The sequence below is a fragment of the Phacochoerus africanus genome, chromosome 10 (genome assembly GCF_016906955.1).
Source record: "Phacochoerus africanus isolate WHEZ1 chromosome 10, ROS_Pafr_v1, whole genome shotgun sequence".
NCBI classification, from domain to species: domain Eukaryota; kingdom Metazoa; phylum Chordata; class Mammalia; order Artiodactyla; family Suidae; genus Phacochoerus; species Phacochoerus africanus.
Genome location: NC_062553.1, coordinates 54,577,562 through 54,589,945, shown reverse-complemented (window position 1 = coordinate 54,589,945; position 12,384 = coordinate 54,577,562). Strand labels below are relative to the sequence as shown.

Below are 12,384 nucleotides of genomic sequence, written 5' to 3'. Positions count from 1 at the left end.
TGTTTTTGTCCTTAAAAAATGAGTAAAATTAATCTTTTTGTCAGACTTTCCTTTTATCGAATAATTTAAAAAAACTCAAAACCACTTTTATCCACTGAAATGCATTTTAAGATTGTTTTTTTAAGATCATATATGTTAAAGTACTAATGCTATTCTGTTTTTGTTGATGAACCTCAGCAACACCAACAAAGATCCCAGCAGACACGAGCACCCCTCCCAGGCAGCATCTGCCAGCCCATGAGAAGATGGTACCAAGGAGGCCCTCGCTTAGTGGTCAGGTATGCTCTTCTGACGGAAGGTTTTACTGAAGGGGAAAATCACCCAAATCTTGAGAAATTCATTTATTAATTATCCCTTTTCTATAAATTTTGAAATAGTTGTTGATATATAACACTTAAGGTTTTTTCTGTGAAGTAGTTGTCAGACATACTGATCCTTTTCATTATTTTTCAGGTAAAAATATTAGATTTAATTCAGTTATGAAAAGCTGATAATTTAGAGCTATTTTATATCTAATTTCAAATACCAATCACTTTAGGGAAGTCCAGCCAGCAAGGTAATGTGGCTGACGCCTTGGAAGACAAAAAGATGAGTGGGGAGAAGGCCTTTCCAGCTTAGAGGGCACATGCCGGTGCGCAGCCTAAAAGGCGTGGGCCGCTTGGGATTCGCTTGTAAGACGCCGTGGTGATGCTTCTGGTGCAAGTGGTCGTGTGCGGGAGTGATTGTCACCCCAATCATTTTTTATTTTGCTTCTAGTCCCTAAATTCCCAGTCTGTTGGTCAATCATTAACACAGCCAGTGATGTCTCAAGCTGCAAATGTATCAGTTCCACAAGGCATCTCTCAGGTATTTTTGTTTGTTTCAGTTAAGTATTTTAAAATTTCAAATTGTTTTTAAGCTACTAGAGATTTTTAAAAATACAGATGCAGTAAATCTCACCTGTAGGCATTTAGACTACCTGGGGATGTTTCTGAGTGAGGTTGGGGTACCACTGGCCCTTTCGTAGGCAAGGGCCAGGAATGCTGTCTTTGAGGGCGCATGACAACTGTGCACAACACAGAATTGTCTTGCTTAATCCCTGCTGAGAAACACTGTAGACGGTAAGCTGTTAAAGGTGAAATACAGCTGTTCATTTGGTTCTTCCTGTGGGTGTTGGAAGAAGTAATTTTATTCATGTACTTTTTCATTTGTTCATATACAGGACATTTATTGAGTTCCTTGTATTATCAGATATCACAGGTGCTGGCGGTACAAATTTATCTCTACTAAGAGACTTATTATCTAGAGGTAAAATGACAACTAGAATACAGTGTTACACAGTCAGTTCAAGATAAAAGACTGAGATAAGAGCACGTTAGATGGATACTTCATGTGGCCTAAAGAAGTGAAAGAGGACTTTCTGGAGGAATTGTTGCTGGAACTGAGTCCCACAGGAGGCCTCAATACAAAAACTAGCATGACAGAGGGGAGGTATTACAGAAGCCACATGTTTGATTATAACATTGTGACTTTTAATTTATGATTCTTCACTCATTCAGAACCTTAGACATGTTAAAAATACTAATAAGTTGTACTAAAAATAATCTTAAATTTTGTCTGCATTTTTTTTATTAAAGTTAACAGTATCTTCATTTCAAATAGTGATAGTTAACAACAGGTAAAAATATTTTTCTAAAAATACCTTTTTCTTATATGATTATTTAAATTATACATGTATAATTATAGCTAGTATATATTATGACACTAATACAAGTATATCGACAATGTTATAAATTACCTAAATGTCATAATCTCAGCTTCTAACAACATATGATTGTATGAGGTATTTATAAGAAGACAGTGTTATTGGAGTTGCAGTAGTTTTTATCAGCTATTTGCTGAGTCCTCAAATGCTTTCTATTCTGAAATGTAACAGATTTTAATGTAAATATTTGATATATTTTCAGTATTACTAGTTCATTAATCTCAAGATACTGAATAAGAATTTCTAAACAGATATTGAATAAGAATTTCTTAACATATATATTCATGAAATAAACAGTATCTGTTGTGTCAAAATGTTAATAAGTTTCAGGTTTCATATTTCTTTCAATGACAAAGCCAAGCACTTTGCTTCTTAGCTCTATGATTTTCCTAACATTCTGCTTTCTGTGTTTATTTTTATTTTCTTATTTGCACTTAGTAGAAATCCTTTAAGTGGTGACAGTGGAATGTTTAACTAAAGATATAAATAACTTTAGTTAGGATAAACTGTATTAGTATAGCATAAATATAATTTGTAATATTTTCTCACACCCAGTATACTCTAACATATGATCTGATTACTGTCAACTTCATAGTCAGAGTTGTATTCTTTGTTTTTGTGTTTTCTTTTTAGGGCTGCACCCATGACATATGGAAGTTCCTAGGCCAGGGGTTGAATTGGAGCTGCAGCTGCCGGCCTACACCACAGCTATAGCAACACCAGATCCTTAACCCACTGAGTGAGGCCACGGATCGAACCTGCATTCTCATGGATGCTAGTCGGATTTGTTTCCGCTGCGCCACAAGGGGAACTCCCAGAGTTATATTCTATGAAAAATAATATTCACTATTCTCAGTGCAAACTTTTGAAGATAAGTAATAAAAAAGCTTTTGAGGGGCATTTGTCACTTTTGGATGCATTGTAGGAGACAATTTCAAGATTTAGACAGATTTCTAATAAAGTGAAATTCTTTCTGCTCTTACACTGTATCCTGTACTGAATATTCCTGGAAATAAGTAAATGAACTTACACATACGTGTGTATATATATATATAGAGAGAGAGAATGAGACTTAAGAAATGGTGAGTCACCAAGTGTAGCTAGATTTCAAGCAGTAGCAAATGAGCTACCTAGACTGCAGGTGAAACAAATTAGTAAGATTGAAAACCTTTTCTTACTCTGGAAGTAGAATAACTGTGCTTTTCATTCACAGATGCATTCATTCATTTATAATTGCTTAGTCTTAAAAAGCCTCGGTTTCATACTTGTCTGAGAACAGTTTCAGGTGAAAATAAGGATAAAAATAGTATGCTTGGTTATCTGTCAGATTTTTATTCTGAGTTTTGAAGACCGTAGGGATGCTGGGTGTAGAGAGCAGCCAAGGAGGAGCAGCTTGGGAAGCCCCCCTAAATTGCTGCTCCTCCAGGCCAGGCCAGGCCAGGCTGAGGCTCAGGCCCTACTGGGGCAGCTGTGGCTGGAGCCACTGGATGATAGACACTCTGACTGAGGTGCATGGACCAGGGCTGGAGAGTGGGACCACCTGCCGAGAATCCAACCACTAGGATGCTAGTGAGGCTGGAGCGCAGCTCATTCTCTGTAGGGCGCGCCCCGTGGCGTAAGAGCTAGAAGGAGAGCAGCAGGACCAGAAAGACGAGCACCTCATTTGCGGTATCCCTCAGCATCTTCTGCTGATGGGACTGCTTGTACTTACAGGGTCCAATCCAGTGTCCCAAAGCCGAGCCAAGAGGTGACTTAGGAGCTGAGAGGCAGTACATGAATAAGTGGCAAAACATTCTTATCTCACGATACACTGCTTAGCTTCACAGTGTACAACTGGAAGAAGTGCTTCTCAGAGATTTTACACTTTTTCCATTCACAATACTTCAGTTTCAGTTCTCAGCTCAGTTAGGAGCCATGCAGCATCTGAAAGACCAGTTGGAGCAACGGACCCGGATGATAGAGGCAAATATTCATCGGCAACAAGAAGAATTAAGAAAAATTCAGGAACAACTTCAAATGGTCCATGGTCAAGGGCTGCAGGTTAGTTATATTTGAATACAAGCAAAGCATGCTGTCACATTTTAGATTCATAGGAAATAGTCTTGTTTAATGAAACACGTGGTGCCAAAGATACATTTCATCAGTTTAGTTCCATAAATACTTATTGGTTATACTCAGTATGATTTTGCATTTACAGTCTCGAAAGATAATTCATTCTGAGAGTGTCTCCATCCACATCCTTGTTTCTCCAGGTTAAAGTCATCTCAGTTGCATTTTTAGTAAGTTTAAATCCGTAATAGCAAAATAATATGTTACATAGACTTTTAGGTACATGTAGCTACCGAATTTACAAAATAGTCTTCAGTCTTTTTACAATAACATGCCAGTAGGAATGATTCAAATTTGTCTCTTTGGTCCAGCAGCAGGGCCACTCTAAAGTTATGCTTATCTGAAGAGACTAGGAATTTGGTAAAAGGAAACTTGAAGTGAAAACTACTCCTGTTTAATGCCATGCTTTTTTAGTGATGAATGCCGAGTCCCCCACCCCTGTCCGCAGACCTTTGAGTAGCTCTGAGTTAGGGTCTCTGATACAATAATCTCCAACATGTAAAATGTCAAACAAGTGAAGGTTTTGAAATTTACAATACTTTTTCTGAAATTTGGAAACATGATAGTGTGAGGGTGACTGGAAGAATGAAAGTGAGGTATCACATTTTATTCAGTAATTGCTTATTGCTCATTGTTCATTCAGAATGACTTAGTTGTCTTGATATTTGCTCTTTAAACTTAATTTATAGCTGTTTTGCTTCCTTTTTTAATACTCTCATTCTTTTTAATTTAAAAAGATCATTTTAATGTGTTCTTTATTTTTAAAGATGTTTTTACAGCAGTCAACCCCTGGATTGAATTTTGGTTCTGTTCAGCTTTCTTCTGGAAATCCATCAAATCTTCAGCAGCTCACACCTATAAGTATGCAAGGCCAAGTTGTTCAAAATAACCAGATTCAAAGTGGAATGAATGAACCCATTAGCACAGCTCAGCATGTGATACAGCAGCAGACTGTACAGAATTCATCAAGTCAGGTAACATGGCTGAGGACCATGGGCTGTGGATTGAAACGTGTGGTGTGCTAAAACAAAAATAAACCTTCATTTTGAACAATACCATATTTAAAACTTTAATAGTCATAATTTGAAAGTACAGTATTGAAGGTGATCCTTAAAATAGTTTGTGTAGGAGTTCCCTGTTGGCGTAATGATTAAGGGTTCAGCCTTGTCACTCCTGTGGCTCGGGTCAGGTTTGATCCCTGACCTAAGAACTTCGACATGCTTTGGGTGCAGCAGTTGTGCACAAAACTTATGAAATTGTTGAATAGGAATTGTTGAATATTAAGTGCTTTCAAGATTTTGACATTTTAAAAATTTTGCAGTTTGCTTAAAATGAACACAGAGTCTACTTCTCTGTGTTAAAAACAAGTTTGACTTGCAAGAGGCTGGCCAGGACTTAGGTTACCACATGTGGAGACTGTATCGTTTGGCACGTGAATCTATGTAAACCCAAGACTTCAAATGTCTAATGTCAGTCTCTGACCTTGGGCGTTTGACTGAAAGCCTTCACATATATTTTCTTCATCCCTGTTGAGATTATGCTCCTTTTCTAAAGCTGTAGCTTACTTTCCAGCAGGATGTGGGAGACCACTTCATTCTCATTTTACTACACGTCATTCCTGGATGGTTAGCTTTCTTCCAGAGTAATGTGTTCTTCCATTTCTTTTTCTGTCAAGTCAGCTATTGTTAGAACGATGAGTAGTAGAAGCCTATTTCCTGAATACCTTTTCTTCAGGTAATTTATCTGTAAAATCTTCTCTTCTCTAGCAGAGTCAACAAAACGTTCTGAGCGGTCACAGTCAACAGACATCTCTCCCTAGTCAGACGCAGGGCACTCTGACGGCCCCACTGTACAACACCATGGTGATTTCTCAGCCGGCGGCCAGCAGCATGGTCCAGATTCCATCTAGCATGCCACAGAACAGTTCCCAGGGTGCTGCGCTGGCTGCGTTCCCTCAGGACAGACAGATGAGGTAGGTGTCACCTTGCACTAGTCATTCCAGAGAAATACATTGATGGATGAAGAAACAGTACATGGAGATCTCGCTGTGGCTCACTGGGGTAAGAACCTAACTGCAGCGGCTCGGATTGCTGCAGAGGCTTGGGTTCAGTCCCCGGCCCAGTGCACTGGGTTAAAGGATCTGGTGTTGCTGCAGCTGTGGCTCACATTCAGTCCTTGGCCCAGGAACTTCCATGTGCTATGGGTGCGGCCATAAAAATAATAATAATAATAAAATAAATTTACTTTTAAAAATGTGATTTTAATTTGTTGCTCACATTTGAATTTGAAATAAAAACACAATGTATCCATTGTTTAAGGACTTTTAATAGAAGAGTAGCAACAAATTTTGTTTCATCTCCAAAAGTTTGCCAACAAATACTATAGTATCCAAGTTTTATGGGACACTGTTGTACAAGTTTTATAACAGGTTTTGTCCATATCACTATAAAACTTTAATTGTTTTAATACAGAGGCCGATGAGTTTCCTGTGTAGTAGCATTGGTTAGGGTGCATACTACCATAGTATGGTAGTATACACGTTAGGGAATAAGAGTAGCTCATTTCCTTGAGTTTTAAGTATTGTACTAAGTGCTCAAAATATATTATGTCGTTTAATTCTTATTTTAAAAAACAGGGGAATTCCCGTCATGTCTCAGCGGTTAACGAATACTACTAGGAACCATGAAGGTGCAGGTTCGATCCCTGGCCTTGCTCAGTGGGTTAAGGATCTGGCGTTGCCCTAGGTCGCAGACACAGCTCAGATCTGGCATTGCTGTGACTCTGGTTAGCCTAGAGGCAACAGCTCCGATTAAACCCCTAGCCTGGGACCTCCAAATGTCACGGGTGTGGCCCTAGAAAAAGACAAAAAGACAAAAAAACAAACAAACAAAAAAAAAACATGTCAGGGTCTTTTATTTCTTGGGTAAGAAAAAAGTGAGTTGTTAATAACTTTGTCTAGGGCCTCTAGCTAGTTGGCAGCCAGGGGTGGGTGTGGGGGGGGGGAGAAGGGGATCTGAGTCAGACCTGGGTTTCTGACTTCAGAGCTCTGGTGCCTACTAAACGGTAGAAAATCCACTAGGTAGGACTTGTTTTAGTCATCCATAACTGATTTAGAAACAGATAATTTGGAGAAATACCTTTTTCAAATATTAGGAAGGTGTTTTTCAATAACTATAGGATTTCTATAGACCTGAAAATCCTATTTTAAATAATTTTTGTTTTTACTTATTCAAGTGCAGTATAAGTGAGGCTCCCCTTTTGTAATAGCTTACTGTTGTATTAGACTGTGTAATAGGTTTTATTAAAGTCCTATTAATTTCCAGAAAGTTAAGAAGCTGCAGGATTGCAGGAGCAGTAAGAGCAAGGACCAACTCATTGCTTCTCTTTGGAACTCAGTTCCCTCAAGTTAAAAAGTCTAACTTCCAGCTCTGGCTTGTGAAAGGAAGTATTATGAATGTGTTCCATAGAAATATAGAGTTTTAAAGCCTGAGGAGACACTCATTTACGTTGAATGTTGACCTGCCTTTTGGAGAACATAATTTAGCAATGATTTGTAGACATCTGTTTTCTGAGCCAGGGGAACATTTCAGCAAACATTTAAGTACCTACTTAGACGAGTATGGCACGTGCTTTATCCCAGGAGAAAGATCACACTAGTAAAAGACATAGAAAAGTAAACTAATCAGTATTATTTGATGTGATAAATGGTCACTAGGTCTTTAGGAAGGAGAAAGTGAGCAGTTTTCTGAGTTGAGACAAGCAGAGAAAGAGAGGAGTGTGGTCAGGGAAAGCCTTATGAAGGAAATACCTGGCCCGGTCCTAGACAGCTGGCTGCGTGCGTGTGGCGAGGAGCCCAGGATGGTGTTGCTGGTAGAGGGTGCGTAGGTACAGAGTAGATGCAGAATGTCTCTCGGTGCCAGACACGGATAAAACACTCTCATCACAGTTTACCAGTGGGCATTTGGGCAATTGAAAAATTAATCTCTTAATATTACAGAGAAATTAGTGTTTAGCACTTCCGTGACTAAGTCACTTTGTAAATATTGTTTCTTTGGACTGACTTTATTTAGTCCTAAAGTATGTAAAATATGGTATTTTATTTTATTTTTAAGATTTGTCATGGATTCGAAAATAGATTTATTTTGTCTTTCAGAACATGTAAGGTATGTGTCCATGCTAAGTTTAATGAAGTGACGTACTGGAAACAGTTTGTCATTGCAGTTGCATCATGCTAAGTCTGCAGTGGAGTCATACCTCTTTCCTGACCATCAGTGATCAGTGCTTAGAAACAAACGTCATCTTACTCACAGAAAAGGCAGATAGAAATAAAATTGTTCCTTTCAGAGGCATCCTTATTTTGTTGTTTTTTATTAAAGAATATGAAAGAGGGAAGGGGGGGAGGGAATATAGGTGAAGTGGAACACAGTGAGCACTGTGCTGCTTCGTGAATTTATATACTGAGGGCACTCATAGAACGTGCTGATAAAGAGTATCAACTGGTTTTGAATTATGTTTATAAGATACAGTTTTGTTGATCTGTTCAGCTGTCTTTTGCTGTTGTAAGTAGCTGCTGTGACCATGGTGTCCAAGTATCTGAGCCCCTGCTTTCCATTCTTTTGAGTGTATACCCAGCAATGGAATTGCTAGATCACATGGTAGTTAATATTTTTAATTTTTTTGAAGTCGCTGTACTGGTGGGTGAGCCACTTTGTTCCTATCCACGGTGATCAGATGCCAGCCCTCCACACCTTGTCAGCACAGTTACTCTCTGGCTTGGGTAGTAACCATCCTAATGGAGGAGAAGTGGTATCTCATAGTGGTTTGGAGTTGCGGTTTCCTGATGATTAGTGATGTTGAGCATCTTTTCATGTGTTTATTGACTATTTGTGTATCTTCTTTGAAGAAATACTTTTCAAGACCCTTGGCCATTTTTTAATCAGATTGTTGCTGAGTTGTAGGGTTTCTTTGTCTTTTCTAGTAATTAACCCCTTGTCAGATACATGGTTTGCTAATACTTTCTCCCACTCTCTCACTTGCCCTTTCACTGTGTTGCTAGTGTTCTTTGATACACACATAAAATTTTTTTTTTCATTTTATGGCCAAACCCACAGCATATGGAAGTTCCTGGGCCAGGAACTGAACCCCAGTTACAGCTGCGACAGCGCTGGATCCTTTAACCCGCTGTGCCAGGCAGGGGATCAAACCCACACCTCCGAAGAGACCTGAGCCACTGCAGTCAGATTCTTAACCCACTGTGCCACAGAAGGAACTTCCTGATATGCAAAAATTTTTATTTTTGTTTTCCAATTTATTTTTTCCTTTGTTGCCTTGCTTTTAGTGTCATATCCCATTATTGCCCAATCCAATGTTACGAAACTTTCCGTCTATATTTTCTTTTAAGAATTTCATAGTTTTGGAGTTCACGTCGTGGCTTAGTGGTTAATGAATCCGACTAGAAACCATGAGGTTGCAGGTTTGATCCCTGGCCTCGCTCGGTGGGTTAAGGATGTGGCGTTGCCGTGAGCTGTGGTGTAGGCCGACGGCTACAGCTCTGATTCTGACCCTAGCCTAGGAACCTCCATATGCCGTGGGTGTGGCCCTAGAAAAGCCAAAAGAAAAAAGAATTTCATAGTTTTAACATTTATGTTTAGGTCTTCAATCCAGTTTAATTTTTATATATGGTGAAAAAGTCAGATTTCATTCTTTTGCCTGAGGGTATTTTTAAAAATTTTGAATTTTTGTTTGTGATCATTTTATCTGGCTCTGTGCATTTTTGTTTCACTGGTGTCCCAAAGGGAACATGAAACAGGAGTTCCTGCTGTGGTACCTTGGGATCAGTAGTGTCTCTAGCGCTGGGACGCAGGTTCCATCCTGGCCAGTGCAGTGGGTTAAGGATCGGGCATTGCCACAGTGTGGTGTAGATTGCAGCTGTGGTCCCTGGCCCAGGAACTCCACATGCCATGCGGTGGCCCAAAAAGAAAAAGACAGGAACTGAAAGTGGAGCATATAGCTTTCAAGAGTCTTAACTTGAAGTGTTCAACCTACCACCTTTATCACGTATACCTTCTTCTCCTGATAGCCCTTCTCTCTCTCCTCCTAACAGATTTTCTCAAGGTCAGCAACTTGTGACCAAATTAGTCACTGCTCCCGTGGCATGTGGGGCTGTGATGGTGCCAAGCGCCATGCTCATGGGGCCGGTGGTGACTGCCTACCCTGCTGTGGCTTCACACCAGCAGCCACAGGCCCTGTCAGTCCAGCAGCAGCAGCAGCAGCAGCAGCAGCAGCAGCAGCAGCAGCAGCAGCAGCAGCAGCAGCAGCAGAGCTCCCAGGACCAGCCGCTGCCTTCCGTTCAGCAGGCATCTCAGGCTCAGCTGCCTCAGCCACCGCAGCAGTTTTTACAGGTAATTCTTCCTGAGGGAAGCTATCCCAAACCTGTTCACTTTCACATAGTGAAATGAGGGGTTAAATGAATAGGTAGTTTGGTAAATGATCTGAAAAATTCGTAAATGCTTATTGTACAAGTTCAGTTTCTACAAAGACAGGAAGCTTGTTGGCTGTTTTTTCTTCTCTTATTCTGTCTTTTGAAGACTTCACCCTGCCTCGGAGACACCCAGTTATCTGAACTGCTGCATGGAACATGTGGCTGCCTCCTGCCCATGTGAGGCATTGTCTTTTACACAGACTTGGCTTGGGCTAGAGTTGCTGGAATCCCAGCGAAGGCACTTTTCTTTTTTCTCTTACTTTCCCTAGTGGCCCATAAAGCTATACTCTCCATAGGGCAGAAGTATTGAAAGGGATTTTTTAAAAAAATAGTATAGGAGTTCCCATTCGTGGCTCAGTGGTTAACGAATCCAACTAGGAACCATGAGGTTGCAGATTCGATCCCTGGCCTTGATGAGTGGGTTAAGGATCTGGCATTTCCATGAGCTGTGGTATAGGTTGCAGACGGCTCGGATCCCACGTTGCTGTGGCTCTGGTGTAGGCTGGCGGCTATGGCTCTGATTAGACCCTTAGCCTGGGAGCCTCCATATGCTGCGGGAGTGGCCCAAGAAATGGCAAAAAGACAAAAAAAAAAATTAATTTAAAAAATAAATAAAAAATAAAAAATAGTATAGACGTAATCTTAAGTGATTTTATTGGATTCAATTTTGTAATGATTTTTAGATATAAGTTACTGTCAGAAGAGAAATATTGTGGAGGCATAGGCTGCCATGACATCCAGTCACTGCTGCACCTCCAGCTGTGTGACCTGATGGATCACTTCACCTGCTCAAATTCAGTTTCCTCATCTGTCATGTGGAGGTGCTAATAGTTCATAGCCCATGGCCAAGAGATGCATGTAAATCTCCGAGTGTGGTGTGAGCCAGCATACCTGGCTGTCAGTTATGACCTCTTGGTGAGTGTGAGAGACACTGGGATTAACCAGAGTGCAGACACAGATCTCATGGGGGTGTATCAGACAGAGTCTCCTTATCCAAAGGCTACTGAACAGAGTCACCTAGAATGGGGCCCTCGCAAGGAAATCAGGATAAATTTATAGCCCTCAGTGCTCTCATTTGGGGGCCCCCAGTGCAGATTCTGGCATCTGGAAGCCAAGCGTTTTCCCTACCGGCCTAAGAGAGCAGCAGTCTTGAGTGTAGGCTAAGCCTGGCACCGTTGCAGGTACTCCAGGCCTTATTCTTTTTTTTTTTTTGTCTTTTTGCCTTTTCTAGGGCCGTACTCGAAGCATATGGAGGTTCCCAGACTAGGGGTCGAATCAGAGCTATAGCTGCCTGCCTACGCCAGAGCCACAGCAACGCGGGATCCAAGCCACGTCTGCAACCTACACCACAGCTCATGGCAACGCCGGATCCTTAACCCATTGAGCAAGGCCAGGGATCGAACTGGCAACCTCGTGGTTCCTAGCTGGATTCGTTAACTACGAAACAAACGATGGGAATCCCTTTATCCTCATTTTTAAAGTTACGCAAGATATCGTGTGAGTAGGAGTTTCAAGTATTATTCTGTATCCTCATATTCTGTATAAACACAGTGTTAATATATTACCATTGGTGTTCTGGTGCAAATACAATTCTTAACTTGGCGACTTTTGAAAACTAAAACAGGATAGTTGCTTAAATATCTCTGAGAGTCATACAGCCCAGTCCCTTAGACCTTAAGCCTATAGTGCAGCCATTAATGACTGAGTTAGCTATTGTTAGAAATGAATTAATGACCAGAATTTATAAAAGGTTATACACTATTATCTAAGGGAAATGTATTCAGTGAAATGGAAGCAAACTCTTAGAAAGGGAAGGGATTTGCCTTACCCTCTAGGTGTTCTGAGTCACACAGGGAATGAGGGAGAGACCTTAAAAGAATGAAGTTCTCTTTTCTTCCACTTTAAAAAAAAAATTCCAAGACTCGGGACCACTAAAGAAATAAGATTGGCAATACCCTTTGGAAATACACTCGTATAGAAAGAGAAATATACAAATTGTCTTTCCTGATGATGTAATAACTCCTAGTTCCAAAACGTACCTCCTTTGTAG

General features: G+C 40.4%; 1 protein-coding gene across 10 annotated transcripts in view; it reads left to right on the top strand.

Annotated features, from left to right (window-relative positions):
* CLOCK (clock circadian regulator) overlaps nucleotides 1-12,384 on the top strand; it is a 121,875-nt gene that overhangs the window by 100,986 nt on the left and 8,505 nt on the right. For 8 of the 10 annotated variants that reach the window (XM_047798758.1, XM_047798750.1, XM_047798753.1 and 5 more), the window contains 6 exons: nucleotides 178-278; nucleotides 757-846; nucleotides 3,632-3,784; nucleotides 4,621-4,827; nucleotides 5,620-5,825; nucleotides 9,957-10,254. In XM_047798758.1, coding sequence (XP_047654714.1) covers nucleotides 178-278; nucleotides 757-846; nucleotides 3,632-3,784; nucleotides 4,621-4,827; nucleotides 5,620-5,825; nucleotides 9,957-10,254 — 1,055 coding nt within the window. The remainder of the gene's footprint in view (nucleotides 1-177; nucleotides 279-756; nucleotides 847-3,631; nucleotides 3,785-4,620; nucleotides 4,828-5,619; nucleotides 5,826-9,956; nucleotides 10,255-12,384) is intronic. The other 2 variants (XM_047798756.1, XM_047798757.1) reach the window with 2 other exon arrangements.